This window comes from Condylura cristata, unplaced genomic scaffold, assembly GCF_000260355.1.
Source record: "Condylura cristata isolate star-nosed mole 26May11 unplaced genomic scaffold, ConCri1.0 scaffold00006, whole genome shotgun sequence".
Classification (NCBI taxonomy): Eukaryota; Metazoa; Chordata; class Mammalia; order Eulipotyphla; family Talpidae; genus Condylura; species Condylura cristata.
The window spans coordinates 64,259,893-64,278,747 of record NW_004567107.1 but is presented as its reverse complement, the minus strand read 5'-3'; the positions used below and the strand labels follow the sequence as shown (position 1 = coordinate 64,278,747).

The window sequence follows — 18,855 nt, the reverse complement described above, 5'->3', positions numbered from 1 at the left end:
CCTTACGGCCTGTGATGAATGAGGTGTCAGAACAGGAGACAGGACTGGGACAGATACTGCCCTCCCCTCCCCCATCCCAGCCAGACCCTCTGCCTGCCCCTGCCCCATCTCAGCCAGACCCTTTGCCTACTCTTACCTCATACCAGCTAGGCCCTCTGCCTCCTTCTGTTCCATCCCAACCAGATCTTCTTCCTGTCTCCCTACCCCACCTCTTGGCTGGGGTCGCCAACCAGACTAACTCTACATGAACTAGGTCCTTAGGTGTTTCCATCAGCAAACTGCTTACCTACAGCTCAAATCTGCAATACCTGTGGATTGTCTTTTAACCTTGACCCACAGAGTAGCTTCAAACCTTGACTTTTTGAAAGGAGGCCATGTTTCAGATTGGAACTGGCTAAAGTTGAGATGAAATGCCAAGCTTGATGTGGAGAGTAGGATGCTGCTGCAGCTGCAGAAGGGGGTATCTAAGTGACTGTAGGGTCATGGCAGTTGTTGAGACGCTGGTCATGACGATGGGGTTGGGATAATGGGGTGAAGTCTGGCATGATGAGCTCTTGAGCTGGTGACAGTGACTGCAGTGACAGTTGGTGGTGATGAAAGCAACATCAAAGGTGAAAGTAACGAGATGGTTGTTAACGGTGATTGACACAATGGAGAAGAGAGATGGTACCTGTGATGAGAATGGTTGGTGGTGTGAGATAGTGGGCATGGTGGCTGGTGTTGACAAAGTGGGGTCATTTCCAGAGGTTAGCGAGGTAATGAAGCTATGTTTCCTGAACAGTGAAACCTGACCCTCCAGAAAACGTGGTCGCCAGGCCAGTGCCCAGCAACCCTCGCCGGCTAGAGGTGACGTGGCAGACGCCCTCCACCTGGCCAGACCCTGACTCCTTTCCTCTCAAGTTCTTTCTACGCTACCGACCCCTCATCCTGGACCAATGGCAGCATGTGAGTGTCCACCCTGCCCAGTCCCAAGTTCCTGAATCGGCCACACAGCCTGGGAGGCACCCATATCCCACCGGTAGCTACTCCAGTGTGAAACTTGAGGGCAGTGGGGGGGGAGGGAAAAAGGGAGGAGGGGCAAAGAGATACCAGGTGGCTTGAGGGGATGGCTGAGAGAGGTGTCTTGATCTAAAGCCTTGGGGTTTCCCATGACCCCCATTAGTGCAATGGGGGTACATCTGTCCTTGTGGCTTCTCAGGGTCATGGAGGGAAATGCTGGAAGGGAGATGGCAGGCAGGATAGGCAGTGTTTCCCAATCCTTAGCTCTGGATCTCAGCCCTGATCAGGCCTCTCCCTCCGGGACTCTGTCCCAGGCTCTAAGCCTGTCCTGGGCCCAAGGGACAGGACAGCCCCTGTCCTCAAGGACACACACACAGGCTCAAGAGGTCAGGATCAGGCAGTGGAGTCAAGCAAGCTTGGTCCAGACTGTGAGCTCAGGCTGTAACTTGTACCAGTGCTCTAAAGTCAGATCTCTCTTAGGAGTTGGCTTAAGGTTGCCGATGAGAAGGTGACCTGGGCTAGGAACGAAGCAGTGGACAAGAGGTATTAGAGGTTCAAGCTGTAGTCTGGGATATTTATCCAGCTATGACAGAGAGCTCTAGGGAGCAGCCAGGGATTTGGGCAGACTTGAGGTTCTCTCCCTTTGAGAGTTCTAGGCCCTTGAGGTTGTGGGTTCTCTGTATGACTGATGACATCTGTCATTGAAATCAATCTAGAATTGGAACCTGGGAACATGTTCCACAGGGTAACCCAGTCTGGTTCCAGGAGGCCAACCTGTGCGCCAGCACATGCACTAGCCTCCAGCCCCATCTCATACCCCCACCCTGGCTGGTCTTTAAAGTGTGTAATTGGATTCCAGGGCGCCTGTCCTGGTTGCAGGCCTGGCCCCCACAAAGACTCACACGCTCACATGTTCCCTGACAGAGTCCGGAGTCCCTCCCGCCTGGCCAGCTGCCCAAGCCTAATGCATTGCTAATAACCAGGGTCTAGTTTCACAAGCCCCCCTCCCCCGCTAACGAGCTACAGGCAGCAGCCCTGCGCGTCGCAGCGCACACGCCTTGCAGTGGACCTGGCATACCGCCCACCACACACATGGGAACATGCTCATACGCACATGGTCCCCAGCAGGAACCATGCTCCATACATGCATGCATGTGACTAGCATGCCATGATCATGCTTTCGCGTGCACCATGAACAGAGCTAACCCCCCCGCCACACTGATGTGGATCAAGCAAGAACTCAGGCTCCATGACAAGAACACGTGTGGCCTGTGCTAGCCCTGCCCCGTGTCTCATTGGCATTGTGGTTGGCTAGATTTATGGCTCTTTTGAATAGGAATTTTGCTCTTAACAGATTTTACTCTCCCTGATCTTTGATCTTGAAGAGAGGCAGGTGTCTGATTGGGAGGGGATGTGGAAGAGAAAGCAGAGAAATACATCACTAGGTTTTCAGGAGGAAATGAGAGATAGAGGCCAGAAATTGCACAAGAAGTATGAGGTCTGGCAGGGGCTGTGCCAGTATGGACAAGGGGAAAGGTGACTACTGGGACCCACCATGGGTTTCCTGTGTCTTCTGCTCCTGGCCTAATTTGTCATCGGGAAGGCTGGCGGGGCATGTCCCACACCTGCTGCAGCAGACCCAATGGCAGACTCTGAAGAGGTAGATGCCAGCCAAAGGGAATTCCTGCCACTCGAGGAGCCGTTCTCTCAAGGAGGTGGATTAAGGGATTGATAACACCTAGTAGGAAGCATCAAGGCCCAGGAGATGTAGCTGCCAGGAGCTCTGACCTCCTGGGCCACCTTCTGAGAAGTACGGTGCCCACCTCCAGTGAGGTGGTGATTTGATCTGCTCCCCAAGGCTCTCTCCCTTTGGGGAAAGAGAGATGCAAAAACCTGAGGGACAGGAAGAGGTACCTAGGTGGGGGTAGCAGGAGGCTGAAGGAGCTCAGGCTACCCAACCAGAGGGCTTCTTTGCAGAGCAGAAGGGGACTGGGACCCATTGAACCCAACTCTAGGAGAGGAGGGTCGCTGAGGCCCACTCCCAAGGCTGGCAGTAGGACTTCCCTAGCCCAGAATGGCCCTCACCCTGACCCTCATCTTTGCCAATGCCTTCCGGCTCAAAGCCACAGGAGCTTCCCAATTGCAACACAGGAACACACAAACAAGTGGAGGGGGAGCCAGCTGCACACGTAGTAACACATGGCACACGTGTGCATGTCCTCACAGCCTGTCAGGTCAGGTAGCCCAGACCCATGTTTTGGGGGGAAGATTGGAACAGGGACCAAAAAAGCCCTGAAGCCAGACGTGGCCCAGAGCAGTGCACCCCCCCCCCCCCCCCCCCCGCCGGCTGCCCCTGTTTACGAGGCGGCTTAATGAGGCAGCGGGTGCCGCTGAGATGAACCAGAGCCCAGCCTGGGCCTGGGAGGGGCGCCGGACAGGCAGGCCAGCCTGGAGGGTTGGGGGGAGACCAGCAGGATGGGGCAGGCAGGGCGGGGGTGGGGTGACGATGCTTCCAGAGGAAATGGAGCAGCTGTCCTGCTGTCCTGCATGCTCCTGGAGCTGCCCTATCCTACCCCTTTCTGCTGCAGGCAAGGCAGGAACCACATTAAGGCCTTTCCGAGGGGGAGGCCGAGTGCGGGCCCTGGCCGGTGGGTGCAGTGGGTATCTGGGAGTCCAGGCACTAAGTTGGAGTGGATGATAATGACAGAGCTGGCTGAAGTCTGGTGCTTACCCTGAGCCGGAGTCCTCATTACAACCTCATGAGATAGATTGTTAACACCATTTTACAGATGAAGACCGCAAGGCATGTGGAAATTAAGCAACTTGGTCACCTAACTAGCAGGGGATAGAGCCAGAATTTGGACTCGGGCAGTCCGGCTCCATGTCTGTGTTTGTAAACTCCTCTCATGCAGCCCCTTGATGAGAGGGCAGCACACCAGCGGCCCTCTTCCTTCCCCCACCCGTATTCTTGCCACTTTCAGGTCAGGCCAAGAGTTGGGGGAGAACTGGGAAGACAGCAGAGCCTAGAACCTAAACAAAGTCACCCTTATTCTCCCCCTGGGGATGCTTCTAGTTGCCCTCAAAATATCCTTATTCTTCTTCACCTTCTCAAGGGTCTCCTCCCTGAGCTGTCTTTACTTTCCCTTTGGGAATATTCTCAGTGTCCCCTACCTCCCCAAGGCAGTCTGCACTCCCTCCAAGGTGTCTTCATTCTTCCCCTGGTCCCCTTCTGGAGGTGCTTCACCCTCCTGACTCTGGGGGTGTCCTCCCCCCTCCCCCATACACCCCCATGGTGTGGCTGCAGGTGGAGCTGTCTGATGGCACAGCGCACACCATCACAGACGCCTATGCTGGGAAGGAGTACATTATCCAGGTGGCGGCCAAGGACAACGAGATTGGGACGTGGAGTGACTGGAGCGTGGCTGCCCACGCCACACCCTGGACTGAGGAGCCCCGACACCTCACCACTGAGGCCCAGGCCCCGGGTGAGCCCCTGCCCCGCCCCGACCCTGTGCTCTCTGTTGCCTGGTTGGCTCGCACTGTTGCCTGACTCTGACCTGCCCTCTCCACCTCCTCCCGAGTCTTGGAGACTTGGGGATATCCACACTCTGTCCGCCCCTTCTGTTCCTGGTCCCTCTGTCTAGGTAGGTGTCACCCGTGAGCCTTGGGGAAGCAGGTTCTGCTTGATGGAAGAGGCAGAGCACATCTGAGAGAGGAGACAGGGGCTTTCAGATGGGGGAGGCAGCACCCATCTGACACAGGAAGCAGGAGCAGTATGCTTCGTGAACCCCCAGATCAGGGCTGGACCCCAGCCCTGCCCTGAGTTTCCCCCATGTTCCCCAGAGACCACGACCAGCACCACCAGCTCACCGGCGCTCCCGCCCACCACGAAGACCTGTGACTCTGGGGAGCCAGGCAGCGGTGGAGGACCCTCGGTCCCCTTCTTGATCAGTGTCCCTGTCACTCTGGCCCTGGCTGCCGCCGCTGCCACTGCCTACAGTCTCCTGATCTGGTAAGCCAAGTGAAACCAGGTGGCCAAATGACTGCCCTGCCCATCCCCTAAGGGGGCCCCCATCCCACCTTCATTCCTCACGGCCCCCCTTGCCCTGTCTCCCCAGAGCCCGGCATCCCGTGAGGACAATGCCAGCGCACCTGCAGAGAGCAGGAGGCCGGAGCTGAGCCCGCAGACCCCGGTTTCTATTTTGCACACGGGCAGGAGGACTTTCTGCATTCTCTTCAGACACAATTTGTAGAGACCCCGGCAGGCCCGGGCCTGCCTCCCCGTACCCCAGGCCCACCACACCACTTCGGCCCTCGCTCCCTCAGGGGAGGAGGACCATGCAGCTAACCCACCCACCAAAGACCCCTATCCTACCCTCATTATTATCCTGCCCCCTCGGGCTGGACCCTCCAAAGCCAGCGACTCCCAGGAGAACTTGGGGGGCCTGAGGGGAATCCCTCACATCCACAGTTTCTCCTCCTGCCCCAGCCTCCTGTCTGTCCCAGGGTCTCTGTTGCCACCATCAGATTATAAGCTCCTGACACTGGGGGGGCCCAGCCATCCCCCTCCCCCCAGCGCCCACACTTTTCAGTCCCCCACCTCTGCTCCTGTTTTGTACAACCCTTCCCTTCCCCTGTTCCTCCCCCACAGTATTTAATGTCCTGTCGGTCCCTTCTAGTCTGACTCAATGGTAACTTGCTGTATTTGAATTTTTTATAGATGTATATACAGGGGTGGGGGGGGTGGAGGGGTTCTCATTAAATGTCATCATTTCATGAGTCCTTGGAATAGATTTTGAGAGGTTACCCCCTTTCAAGACTTTCTCTCTTTCCAGGTCTGAAAGAGAGAAGAAACAATAGTTGGAGAGAAAATTCTCCATGTATGTTGGGGGAGGCCGTTAGTATTCCCTGGAGGCTAGAGGCAACATTGTGGAAAATGAGGGGCCCCAGTGAGGTAGGCCCCACGTGGGACTGTCTCATCAGTACTGGAGGGGACTGAAACCTGGCAGGGCAGTCACTGGAGCTGCCTTCCATGAGTGCCCAGGACTAAGTTCTATTCACAGGAGCAGAGAAGCAAGAAAGTGAGCTTATATTCATAGGATGGTGGGGATGAGGTCAGTCGCCCCTGCCACTTGGGAGACACAGGCCAGGTCAGACAACAGGGCTTGGGCGGAAAGACTGGATTACACTGTAGTTATGGCTTGGTGTGGGCAGGACAAGGATTTGCTTTAAAGGGGTGCTCAGTCTTTGATTCAACTCCATATCCTCTAGTCCCCAAACTGGGACCCCGGGGATCCTGTGATCTCTCTTTAAAGGAAGAGAGAACCCTGGCTGCCTTGGGGCTGCCCAGATTCAGCCCCCTTTTTGTAGTAGTCATCTCATAGCAGCTTCTTACCTGAGAATGCCTAGGGTTGGGGACAAGTTGGCAAGGACTGCTGACCTGGAAGAGGGAGCCAGGGGGTAGACCAGAACCCCCACCTTAGCTCTGGATGACTGGAACAAGAAGGGAGGGAGAGGTGGAGCCAAAGCCATGAACACACTGATCCACACACAGGAAGGTCCTTCCTGTTACACACTCCCCTCAGCAGATACTGAGCCCCACATATCCACTCAGACACTAGCTCCCCAACACCTCTCTCCCCAACCTGCCCTACTGATTCAAGCCCTTCCGAGACCATGGTAAGAAAATGGACGTTTCTGGATGGTCTCACCAGGCTGCCTAGGGTCATATCCTGGGAGGGGGATCTGTGGTGCTCCAGCACTGCTGAGTTAGATCTAGACAGTACTTAGGCTGTGAGTTGCAGCTGGTGAGGGCCCCGAATGAGAGTGACTGTCTCTCCTCCAGGCCAGGCACTCGAAAGGAGACTCCATGGAAAGTAATGGGGGTGTCAGGGTGCTGGGGCCTATGGCTTTGCAAGCTATGACAGCGTCCGGCTCATTCACAGGAAGAGGCTCCCAGGATGGACATCCTGAGAAGTGGCTAGGGATCAGATCCTGGACCCTGAACCTCCAGATCTGCTCCCATGTGTTCTGTCTAGTGCCTGTGGGGTGTGGCTCAGGCCTGACTCTATACTGTAGGTCCAGCAGGGGTGAAAGAAACAGGGGTCACCAACTCTTGCCAAGGCCATTGTATTCCTAGGATGAGTCTGAACCTCCTCCTTCCCTGTCCTTGGGGTGGGGGCCTTGAGGCTTGGTGGTCCTTGGCCTGTGCTCCCTTCCTGCCTTGAGAACCCTGGTCAGCCCTGACCCACCCACCGCCCACCCAGGGCTTGGGCATCAGCAATCTGGCCTCCATTAGCAACATAGGAAAGCAATTACGTGGGGCCTGGGGAGGAGAAAAAGGGGAGGGGGGCTGCTGGAGCCTCGGTGGCTGATGGAGAAGACTGGGGCATCTCCCTGCCCCCAATCCCAAGAGGGAGAGACAGCCCTGTTCCAAGCCCTGCGTTGGCTGGAGAGGCAGTGTCATGTCCTTGCACTGGACTGGGCCTGGGGATGGCCATTCCTTCTTGGAGGTCCTGGACCTTGACCTCACAGAGGCTGCTTGCCTTGAAGGGTCTCGGCTCCTGTCTGCCGCGGCCTCCCCTGAGTACTGTCCCTCCACATCTGCTGTTTCCCATGTGGTTCTAGGGAGCTGGGGAAAAGTATAGACATCAGTTCTTAGAGCTAAATCAGAACCCGGAGAAATAAAACACTGCTGAGAGAAAGGCCAGGCCGTGGTGGGAGGTTTGTATTCCAGTCTTGATGCACAAGTAGCTCAGCCTTTCAGCACACTAGCTCTTTGCGCCCCACAAACATACTAGAGGTGGACCCCTCCTCTTTTGACTGAACCCATTCCCATTCTCATTCTGTCTCTGTTCCAGTCCTGACTTGGAATATGTCTCTGTCCAGGCCCCTAATTTTGTGTTTCTCTCTGTCTGCATCTCCTGTCTGTTTCCTTCTTTGTCTCTGGCCGTCTCTTTCCCTATGCCCATCTTTGTGTTTCTGTCTCTCTTCCATATTTTTCTCTTAATGCCTTCCCATTTCAGAGTCTCTCTGTGGTTCTGTGTCTCTGCATATGGTTCCATCCTCATTTATGTCTCCATTCCTCTTCCCAGACCATCAGGTCTTCCCTTTCTTTGCCGAGCTGCCGCCCTTTCTGTGTTCCTGCCCTGGTCCAAACCCCAGCTATGGCTGCTGTGTCTCTCTGACCTGAGCTGGGGACTGTCTTGGCCTCTACTGCCCCCTCTCGGCTGCACTCCTACCCTTCATTCCTGCTCCATGCTGGTAGCTCTCAGCACACATGTTCCATAACTGCCTTCCCAGCAGCCAGCCAGGGGAGGAGGGTGGGATGGGGGATACTGGGCAGGAATCCCTCCCAGGCATCCTCCAGTGCTAAGAACTCACCAGAGCTTCCGAGTCTACCTCCCTGGGCTGAAATTCTCACACGGAGAGAATGAAATGCTTGACTCCAATCTCCAGTTCTGTGTCCTGCACCTGCCTTTGCCTTGAGACCACATGTCCACTGTACCCATTGCCCAGAGTTAGTGGTTCTGACCAGATAGAGATTTAACTCTCAGATAATGTTATCTGTCGGGATGCAGGACTAAAGCCCTGGGGGAAGGAATGATTGGGATGTAATCTTCAGTAGAGGGCTGAGGGAGGAGAAGGTTTGTAGAGGGGAGTCTAATATGAGAGGCTCAGAACACCTGAGCTGACAGGACACTGATGAGGAAGGTTTCTGGAGGTAAGTGGAGATGAGAAAGCCAGTGTGACAGGATTACTCTAAGAGGAGGCTGTCCTAGGACACAATCTGGGGTCCAGTCTGAGCTGGTAGACTGATCTAAAGAGTAGCAGAGGGGTCCAGTCACAGAGACTACTCTGAAGGCACATGATGTGAGAAGATGTCACCAACTAACTTTGTTTGCTTGAGACTGTGCCAGTCCTTACACTGAATACCTCAAGTTGTGGGGAACCACTCAGGCCCAGGCAAACTGGGGCAGTTGGTCACACCATTTGGGAAGGCCCTGCCTGACAGTGCCAGTCTGTTGGGAGAGGCTGATCTGTGGCCGAGTGGATGTGGGTGGGTCTGGTTTGACAGCTCCAGTCTTTAGGAGAGGCTGTTCAAAACTAGAAAGTTCTTTGGGGAGGGACCAGACTTGTGGGTACTGGAAGACTTGCGAGGGGATGAATAATTAGGAGCCTTCCAGAAGGGCAGTGGCTTGGGGAATGACCACCAGGGGGCAGGGCAAGCTCTCAGGAGAATCAGAGGTTAACAGCCCCAGAAAGGAAGACAGACAGGTGGGGCTGTGTGCAAAGTGCCCCAGTAGCATGTGCCCCCGCTGGGCCATCATGAACAAGTTGTGAGGGTGCACAACCAGGCTCTTTCTGTATGACTGGGTGACTGGGGCACAGCTGTGGTATATTAATGGGTAGCCGGTGGTGCAGTGTGTGCTTGTTGTGTCCATGGCCAAGGCCTTAAACCTGTGGCTGATGGGAAGGTAGCAGGAGAAGTGGGGGGAACCAGGAGAAGAAAGCAGTGGGAGTGAGGCAGTCAGAGAAGTTTCCCTGGGAACACTGAGATGGGGAGAGGAGACAAGGAGCCAGGCCTCCCTACCTGCACCTGCCTTTGCCAACTGTAGCATTTCCTAAGAGCCAGACTCAGGAAATACATACTTTGCTCACACACGGACAACTTGAGGCCAGTGTGCACCCTTAGGCCCTCCCTGCTCTCCTCTCCAGCTTCTCTCTTATTCTTTTTGGCCGGTGCTTTTCCAGCTGGACACCCCTATTCCCATCTGCGCTTCTCCCCCCTCCCCCCAATCATTCCTCCTATACCTTCCTACCTCCTTGGCTTCGTTCATGCTGTGTCCTGCCCAGGATACTCTCCGTGAAGTTTTGATGTGCTCTGCTGATGCTTCCATGGAATGATCCCTGCTTATTCCCCCGTCTACCATGGGCTGAACACCCACTGTGTGCCAAGGCTGAGTTCATGGGGACAGGGAGCTGCCAGGGTCTTGCTTAGATAAGGGAGTCTCAGGGGAGAGAGGTATGGACAAAGCATGGGAGGGATCTGTGGGTTAGGGTGGTAATGTGAAACTGACTAAGAATCAGTCCACCTACTTTCCTCCCCAACAACAACATGAATAAAAGTCAAAACAAAAATAAACTCAAATACCTTACATGTGATAGCCAGGGAAGTAACAGAAAAGATGAGTCAATTGAACTCCAAAAATTCTCACTAATATCCTGTAATCTGAGAGAAGCAACTTTGCATGAATAGACAGATTCTGGGAAAATTTGGGGAGTAGAAGCCCCAATGTAAAGGAAAGGCTTTGTGAGAAGAAGCCCCAATGTTCCTCCACAAATGCTCAGGAGAGGTAAGGAGCTGCCATGGCCTGGTATTTTCCAGGGTATGGGGCTGAGTTTAGGGGGACAAACTCAACTGGTAAGAATGGTATTACTCTCCACCCTCTAACTGGAACAAAATTTCTTTCTTTTTAAAAAGCTTTATTTATTTATGCATATAAGAACTGGGGTGTAGGCCAGAGGTGTGTGGGTGGGAGGTGAAAGGATTCACTAGAGACAGAGTGGAGAGCAGAACAGGCAGATCTACAGAAATACATTGCTGAGGGAAGCAGCAGGGTGAGACAGAAGAAGTCCGCCACACCATGTGGGTCACTTCCCTGGACAGGAATTTAACTCATGCTGCAGTGGCTGCAGATTGCTTCATAGTGCTGTGCTTTAACCCATTGCGCTGCCAGGGAGGGCCCTGAAACAAAATTTCTAACAGGGCCTCAGAGGAGTGATAGCACCAGCTCAAGTTAAGCAGGCAGCACTAGCCAAAGCATTCAAGACCACAGAGCTGGAGTCGGGTTTAAAAGCAATAGCCAACCTTAAGCCCAGAGCCCCCGGGGAGGATAACTAGTCTAGACAAGATGGGAAGGAGCTGAAGGACCTCCACTCCAGAGCAAGGAGAGACCCACTGACATGAACCATGAGAGATATAAGAGGGAAGGGAGTGGCAACGACCTTTGGCCATATAGACGATGACACAATATAAGTAGGGAGGAAGTAGAGAGGGAAGGTGGGAATAAAAGTCAGGAGGCAGGTAGGAGGGAAGGAGAAGAACAGGGTAGACAGATGCAGGAAAGAAAAAAAAAAAAACCCAATCTACCCAATATAGAAGAAAACACAGTAAAAGCAGATTCCTGGCAAGTTCTTCCCATTAAAGAAGGCCTTAATAATAGAACAAGAAACTCAAAGACAAGATGATAAAATAACAGAATAAGATGAAAAAGGAGAATAATAAGGGACCAAAATAATACCATTGTAGATGTAATAAATAAACTAGAAACAGCAAAACACAGAATAGATATGGCTGAAAAACAAAGTAATGTTATGCAGCAAAGACTCAAATGATTGAGAGTAAATGTGGTGGGGAAAATAGATGTTAAAGTAATTAGAGTAAGTAGAAAGACAGAGACAATCTACCATAAGAATAATTGTTGATGACTATGGAGATTTGAAAAATGGAACAGAAGGAGATATTATGGTATAAAATACTGAAACACTTTGCCTGGAATGAAGGAATAACTGAATATCCAGATTGAAAGTATACACCATATATCAGACAAATTCATACAGAATAATGGACACTGAGACACTTATTTAATTACCAAACTGGGGCTAAAAATAATAATTTTAGGAACTCGAACAGAAAAAAACAAATCACAGACATGGGATTTGCCTTCTCAAGATAACAGCTAGTGGATGAAGATAATGAAGCAATATCTACAAAGATCTGAGGGTTAAAAAGTAACAGCCAAAAATAAACCAACCAAGTGGTTAATCTAACTATGAAATTGTGAATACATAACTCAAGCTCTTTTTGAAAGGGAATAAAAAATTCAGTCAAGAGATGAGTCAAAATAAGGAGGTGAAGAAGTGAGGTTTGTAGTCAAAGGCCTGGGGGTGAAGATTAATTCCTTTAAGGTTAATCCCACTAATTCAATTAATTCTATTAAGATTCAACTGTGGGGAGTTTAGGTGCGGAACAAATGTAAATATTATGCATCCTACTAAAAACAACAGTGGTAACATTGTCTGGACTGCAGAGAAGGAATGAGAAAGAAGGCAGAAGCAGCAATGACATCAGAGGGTATAAAACTGAAACATAATAGGAAAACTACCCCAATTTATTAATCTAAATCTTTTCTTCACTTGCAAGAGGACTTGTATGTATTACTTTTTTCTTGAGGTGAAGAAATATTTAGCAAAATTTAAGCTAGTCCTTCATTTTCTCCGTAGTTTCTTTTCCCTCTATTAAATTCAATCAAAAGGATACTTTTAGGGCCTCCCTGGTGACCAGGGGTTAAGTATCAGCAGTACACCAGTGTGGCAGACCTCTCCTGTCTCTCCTGCTGCTCCCCTCAGCAGTGTATTTCAGTGAATACATGTGTTGTGTTTCCCACTCTGTCTCTGGTGAATCCTTTCACACACCCCCACCCCTACACCCCAGTTCTTCTATGAAAAAAAGAAAATTAAAAGTATACTTCATACTTTTGGTTAACAAAGTAACTTCTCACTATGTTCCAATTTTATACAATTTTTTTTTGCCTCTTTTTCCTATGTCTCTGTTAATACTTCTCTTTTTATATGGTTATGTGCTTATCAAATGTCAATATTGATCATTTATGGGTGGTAAGATTTTGAGTAATTTTCTGTGTTTTCCTTTGTATTCTTTTATATGGTGTATCAGTAATTTTAAAAAATAACACATATCTTTTTCCAGTCTATTATTATTTTTTTTCAGAGAGGTTTATTTATTTAGTCAGCCAAGAGATGAGTCATCTTCACTGGTGATGATAAGATTTACATTAAAGGATATTTTGAAGATTGTGAGTTTATTTGCCATCCCTATGGTAAACTGGCCTTCATATAGCCATGTCCTAATTCCCAGGACCTGCGAGTGTTAATTTATATGACAGAGGGATTTTGCAGATGTGATTAAGTATCTTGAAATAGGTTAATGTGGATTATTAGATGGTCCCCATGTAATTTACAGCCATCCTAATAGAAAAAGACAGGGGGAGTCAGAGTCAGGGGACTAGGGGATGAGATGATGGAAAAGAAGGAGGGGTCAGCAAGCCAAGGAATTTAGGCAGTCACTGAAAGCTGGAAAGAAGAGGAAATAGACTCAGTCTCCAGAAGGAACCAGCCCTGCCCACACCTTGACTTTTAGACCAGTGAAACTTATTTCACATTTCTGACCTTCAAAATTATGAGAGAATAAATCTGTCTTGCTTGAGGTCACCAAATTTATGGTATTTATTATAGCAGCAGTAGGAAAACTAATGATTATACCTTCCTGTGTGCTGTTGTCTTAACCCAAATTGACCTCTTCATTCATCTCTTTCATCCAGTCAGCTTCTACTTGTTCAACATTTGATTCAAGTTTCTCTGACGTTGCTTACTTTCTACCACTGCCCAGAGGTGGGATGTGCATCTCCCATTGCAGCAATCCATGTTACAGTTGCTCATGGAAAGATATCCCTTATAGACTATGCATTGGTTAGGGTTAGACCAAGGCCTGGCCCTCTCTGCCTGCCTCAGAGACCCAACTCAGTAGTTATTAGATGAACATATGAATAACAAGGGCTAGGTGAGCATTTGTAGTTGGTACCTTGTAAATAACCATTGTCCTCCATCCTTGGTGAAAGAGCTCTCCTTCACTCCCCGGTTTCTACTTAGCTCTCTCCCCAACCAGTCTGTCCAACACATACCCACACGCTTTCAATGTCTAGAAAACTAACCTATGCCTTATCTCTGACTTCCTTCTTCAGGCATTGGTCCAAAACATTCACTGACACTTGTGTGAATCTGTTGGGAGGCTTACCTTTGTGGGAGCACATGTGTGCACTCGCTATGGAGACCTCTTCATATGATTTTCCTGAATTACACCTGTATTGTGTAAGGAGTGTTAAACATGTGTCTCCATAGATGTGTGTTTTATGTAGCTACCTGTGTCTGTGGGTAGGCTTATTTCTGCATATATGTCTTTCCTTGTATGTATATGTGGCTCTGCTTTGTGGGTTGTATGTATGTGGGTTAGTATGTATCTGTATATGCATAGAAGGATACCTTTTGATTTCTATCCTTAAGGGTTTTGACGACCTGAAGCAGGAGTTGGTGTGCCAGGATAATTTACAGAGATGTTTAACTGAGTTTTGTTCTAGTCTCATACAATTTTTCCTTTTCTATCTCAGGTAGGAGGCGGGGCCTTTTTTCCTTCTTGTGTCTTGGAGTGAGGATCCCAGATCAAAGGCTGAGTCACAGACATCTTCCTGACTGCCTCTGGAAGTCTGAGTATCTTGAGGGGAGAATACTGTGGAAAGTGGGGAGGGGCAAAGCAATCCAGAGAGTCCCATAAATGCTCCCTAAAGATGTCCCAGAATGGGAGGAGCGAGGGCTTGGGAAGAGAGGATCCTGGACAGTGAGATCCCAACCTGGGCTTCTTAGCAGAGACCACATGAATCACAGCATGGAATACTTGGGACTTCTGCACAGTTGGGAGTATGGGGTGAGGGAGACTGCCAACACGACCTGCCTAACAGTCCCAATCTTCCTAAATGTAGTCTAGGAAACGGACTACATTTAGTTTAATCATTTTAACTATTTTTAAGTGTACAGTTCTATAGTATTAAGTATATTCACATTGTTGTGCAACTATATGTTTAGTTTAGTTTAATAAAATAGATAAACATTGCCAATTTTGCATTCTCACCACTGGGCTCTTTTGTCATCAGAAAAACACACAGCAGTGCAGGCAGGGGAAACTGTGGAGAGGCAGAGGACACTCCAGGTGGGAAGGGCAGGGGAAGAATGAAGAGAAAGGCAGGAATGGAGGAGTTGTTGTGGGCTGAATGGGAGCTGGAGCTGCGGAGATAGTGGCGGCATCAGGAAGTCTGTAATTCAGAGCCAGGCTGAAGTTCAGGGGTTTCTCCTGAGAGTCAGGGGACCTCAGGATCTGGCTGACTTGCATTTGGGAAAGACAGCTCTAGGGCCAATGGAAGGTGAGAGGAAAGACAATGTGGAACACATGGTGTGGGAGTTCTGGTAAGGTGATTTGAATGACACGGAATGCTCTAGAGCAAGCAGGGAAGAACTAAGGCTGAGACAGTTTTTTAGAGCACACAGTCCCTAAGTCTTGATGAATGTGGGGAGGGGAAGGAAGAGTCAGGAAAGAGTCTTGCACAAGACCTGTTGATGGTAGGACCGGCCATTCATTGACTTAGCACAGGAGGAGGATCGAAATTTGGGAAATTAAGAATAGCTATGGTTTAGCCATTCGATCACTTGCCTATGGGCATGCAGCAAGTAAGCTCAGATATAGAAATGTCAGATGGAAGGCACCTGTGGGCCTCTTGGTAAAAGGCATCTGGTCAGTAGTTAAGATAATAGACTCCTGGGTCAGATGAGCCTGGGCTTCTGTTCACCTTGGACCAGCTGACTGATCTAAGGCTCATTTCCATAATTGGAAAGAAGGATAATAGCACCTATCTCATAGGGCTCTTGTAAGGGCTTAATAAGATGATGTATGTAAAGAAATTAGCACAAAACCTGTCATGTTGTAAACATTTCATAAATCTTAGCGTTTAGCAGCAACAGCAACAACAAATGTTGGTCTGGCACTGGAGAGAGAGGCCTGGATTGGTGTTAAAACATGGTCAGCACAAACTTGGGCAGGATGAAGCCACCGACAGAGGAGGAGCTCATTTAAGGAGACGAGAGAAGAGAGTGGGCGTGTGTAAACAGTACAGTCCACCAGAGAAGCTGAGGAGGACAAGGGAGACAGTTGCTGGAGTTACGGGCAAGTTAGCATGTTGGAATTTTGATCCTGATTATCACCTGTGGAAACTTAGAAAGACCTCTTGATTGCCTTGAACCCCAGTTCCTTCATCTGTCCCGTGGGTCTGTTATGCTTGCAGGTTAGGAATATCTATGATGAATGTAAAGCTATGGAGGAGGAGGATGGCAGCTGGAGCTGCTAGAAGGAGGAATAAAGGTTCCCAGCAAGAAGTAGCTTTGTGAAAGACAAGGGAAGATAGTTTCAAAAAAGAATCAACAGTTTCAATGCTGTCAAGCAGTCAACAAAAATAAGACTAAAAAGTAATTCCTGGATGAGACAAGGAGGTGAAAGTGATTTTGGTGAGCCAGCTTCAGGGATGGTGAGAATAGAAGAAGGTGGGGGCAGCAGCTAAGGGGTGTGGGGAGATGGGGAAACTGAACTGAGAAAGGAGGTGACAGTCTTGCAGGGACATTGAGGAACCAGAAGTGGGGAGGGGGCCAGTGACAGGCAGGGTTTTGAGATGGGAAATGAGAGCACACGGCAAGTTTGCCTGTCCCGGAGTTTTAACAGCTTTGTGTCTACCCTGCCCCACCCGCTGAGGGCAGTCTCCAGCCTTTGTTCTCAACACAAGGCCTCTCTGTCTAGGTCCAGAGCACAGTACAATATCGGGGCCCCACCTGGATCACCCAGTGCTGAGACCAGGCACTTCCTCTCTCTCTGCCCTACTTTCTAGTGTGGCCTGTAAAAAGTTGAAATGGTTCACACCTTCTACCAGGCCTTAGCTTCTGGCCTTGTCCCAGGCCGCGTGTATATGCACAGTAGTAATAAAAATAGCTATCGATTGTATCTTTCTCCTAGTTCCTTCCCACCAGTATCTAAACATTCCCATGTAAGAAGCATATGAGCAATTTTTAGAAATTAAAAAAAAAACTTGCTCTGAGTCTTCACATTTTTTTCATATTCTCCTTTCTCCTAATTTTTGTATTTAATTCCATTAAATGGATGAATTATATTGCTTCTACTTCTTACTCTTGAAACCACTGAAATCTGGCACCCACCATATATCCACTGCCCACTGGAACTACTTCTTGCCAAGATTATTAACAAACTTCATGTTCAAAGGTCTCCTTTCTATAAACTATTTGACCTCTTTTTGACACTCTGAGTTGGTGACCCCTCCCTCTTAATGGACTCTGTGTTTCCTTAGCTTCCCTGAAATTATGTTCCCTTCTGGTTTTCCTTTTACCTCTATAACAGCTCCTTCCTTATTTACTTTGCAGGGTAATTTTACCCCCTTCATCCATGTGTGTTAGTATGTTCACGCCTTTATGTTTTGTTTGGATGGCCCCTCTTTCTGACAGGAACTGCTGTCTACTCATATGTTTATCACAGGAGCCAGCCCCCAGCCCCATAGATCCCTGGTGCAGGAAACGGCATCTGACCCAAGTTAGGTTGATGAGAGCAAGTCCCTTAGCATTTTAGAACTGGAACTGAGAAGGACATACAGAACTGAAACTGAAAAATACCAGCCAGTTTTTTTTTTTTAGGTGCTTGGATTTAAGCTGTAAAGTTGAGAATTGTCAGAAGTTGGATTTATTGTGCTCACTTCGGCAACACATATACTAAAATTAGAATGGTATAGAGAAGATTAGCGTGGCCCCTGCACAAGGATAACGCTTTCCTTTTTTCTCTCCAGAAAGGCGGCAGGGTAAGGACAAGCTGGGCTTCCCAATTCCTCCCTGGCTCCCCCAGCTCCCCCTTGTTAGGACATTTCCGTTTCCCAGTCAGGGCATGGGCTTTAGAGAACAGCTCATAATGCAGTGTCTGCAATCCAGCAAGGCACATAATGATTTATCTCCTAGCCTAACAGGCTGAGGTCAAAACTGAAACACCCTTTCTTATCCAAGCTAAATATTTACAGGCCACCCATTTGGAATACTCCTACCCTGCCAGGTAAAATTGGTGGTACCTCCCATCAGAAAGTGAGGTGACGGGCATGTGGGTGAGGAAAGGGCCAGGTAAAATTGGTGGTACCTCCCATCAGAAAGTGAGGTGACGGGCATGTGGGTGAGGAAAGGGCATCGTTCCAGGGCAGGCTGAAGAAGAAAGGCTTCCAACCCTGTCACTTCAGCCTATGATTTCCCATGAAACCAGAAGCAGAGTCAGAGGGAATGAAAGAGCCTCCAGACACAGTGCCAAAAAGGAAAAGTCATTCCCAGACCTTGCATTTTTTTTTAGCAAGCCTGAAGATTCAGAAAACGTGGTTCTACAAAACTCTAATATTGCTGTGGTAGTCAAACTCTGCTTTTCTCTATGGGAAAACTCTCATTTTAAATTTCAGTTTCCTCTCTCTTCAATACAGAAGCCAGAACTGAAACTCTCAGTGTCCCTCATAGCTTATTTACAGGCTCGTTACTTCCCTCACGTGAGACGTTAAACAAACAATATGAGTGAGGTAAATAGCACTGAAGTTCAACAGTATTTCTGGTTCTCTCCTTTTGACCACCAGGAGGATTGCACTTCCCTTGTCCATGGATGTGAGGTGTGGCCATGAGGTTTGTCCCATCAGTGCATTGTGATTAGAGGCCAGTGAATGTTTTTTCCTCCCCCTTATTCTTTCCTGGCACAGTAAACACTAAAGGTTTGTATCAAAAAGGTGGTATCCTTCTTGGGTGTCCCCCTCCACCCATGTGGAACTGTAGCATGAGCAAGAAATACATTTTTGTCCTACCTTTTAAGCTAGTAAGATCAGGGAGTTGTTTCTAACTTGAGTTACCTAGTTAATCCTGACTTGAGAAGGAAGTAGGTTGGGCATGGGGCTTTGATTTCTGCTCCTAGTGTCAGAACAAATGTTCAGTTTGGCGAAGGGCGGGGGTGTCAGTGGGGTAACAGCAGCGGTTTCCGCAGTGGTTGCAATATTGAGTTCCCACCACAGGAGAACCATAGAGCTTGTAAAATGGGCAAATTGAACTCTTGGTGCTTAGTATCTGGAGTGGCAATGGCTGTGGTTTCCTCATCAGGTTGTGTGG

At 49.4% G+C, this 18,855-nt stretch overlaps 1 protein-coding gene across 3 annotated transcripts in view; it reads left to right on the top strand.

Annotated features, from left to right (window-relative positions):
* Positions 1 to 16,335, top strand: part of CNTFR (ciliary neurotrophic factor receptor) — a 48,114-nt gene extending 31,779 nt beyond the window's left edge. For 2 of the 3 annotated variants that reach the window (XM_012721385.1, XM_012721386.1), the window contains 4 exons: positions 782 to 945; positions 4,304 to 4,484; positions 4,843 to 5,011; positions 14,244 to 16,335. In XM_012721385.1, the coding sequence (XP_012576839.1) occupies positions 782 to 945; positions 4,304 to 4,484; positions 4,843 to 5,011; positions 14,244 to 14,247 (518 nt within the window). In that variant the 3' untranslated portion in view covers positions 14,248 to 16,335. Of the gene's footprint in view, positions 1 to 781; positions 946 to 4,303; positions 4,485 to 4,842; positions 5,012 to 5,117; positions 5,780 to 14,243 lie in introns of those variants that run through there. The other variant, XM_004677742.2, reaches the window with a different exon arrangement.
* The last annotated feature ends 2,520 nt before the right edge of the window (positions 16,336 to 18,855 follow it).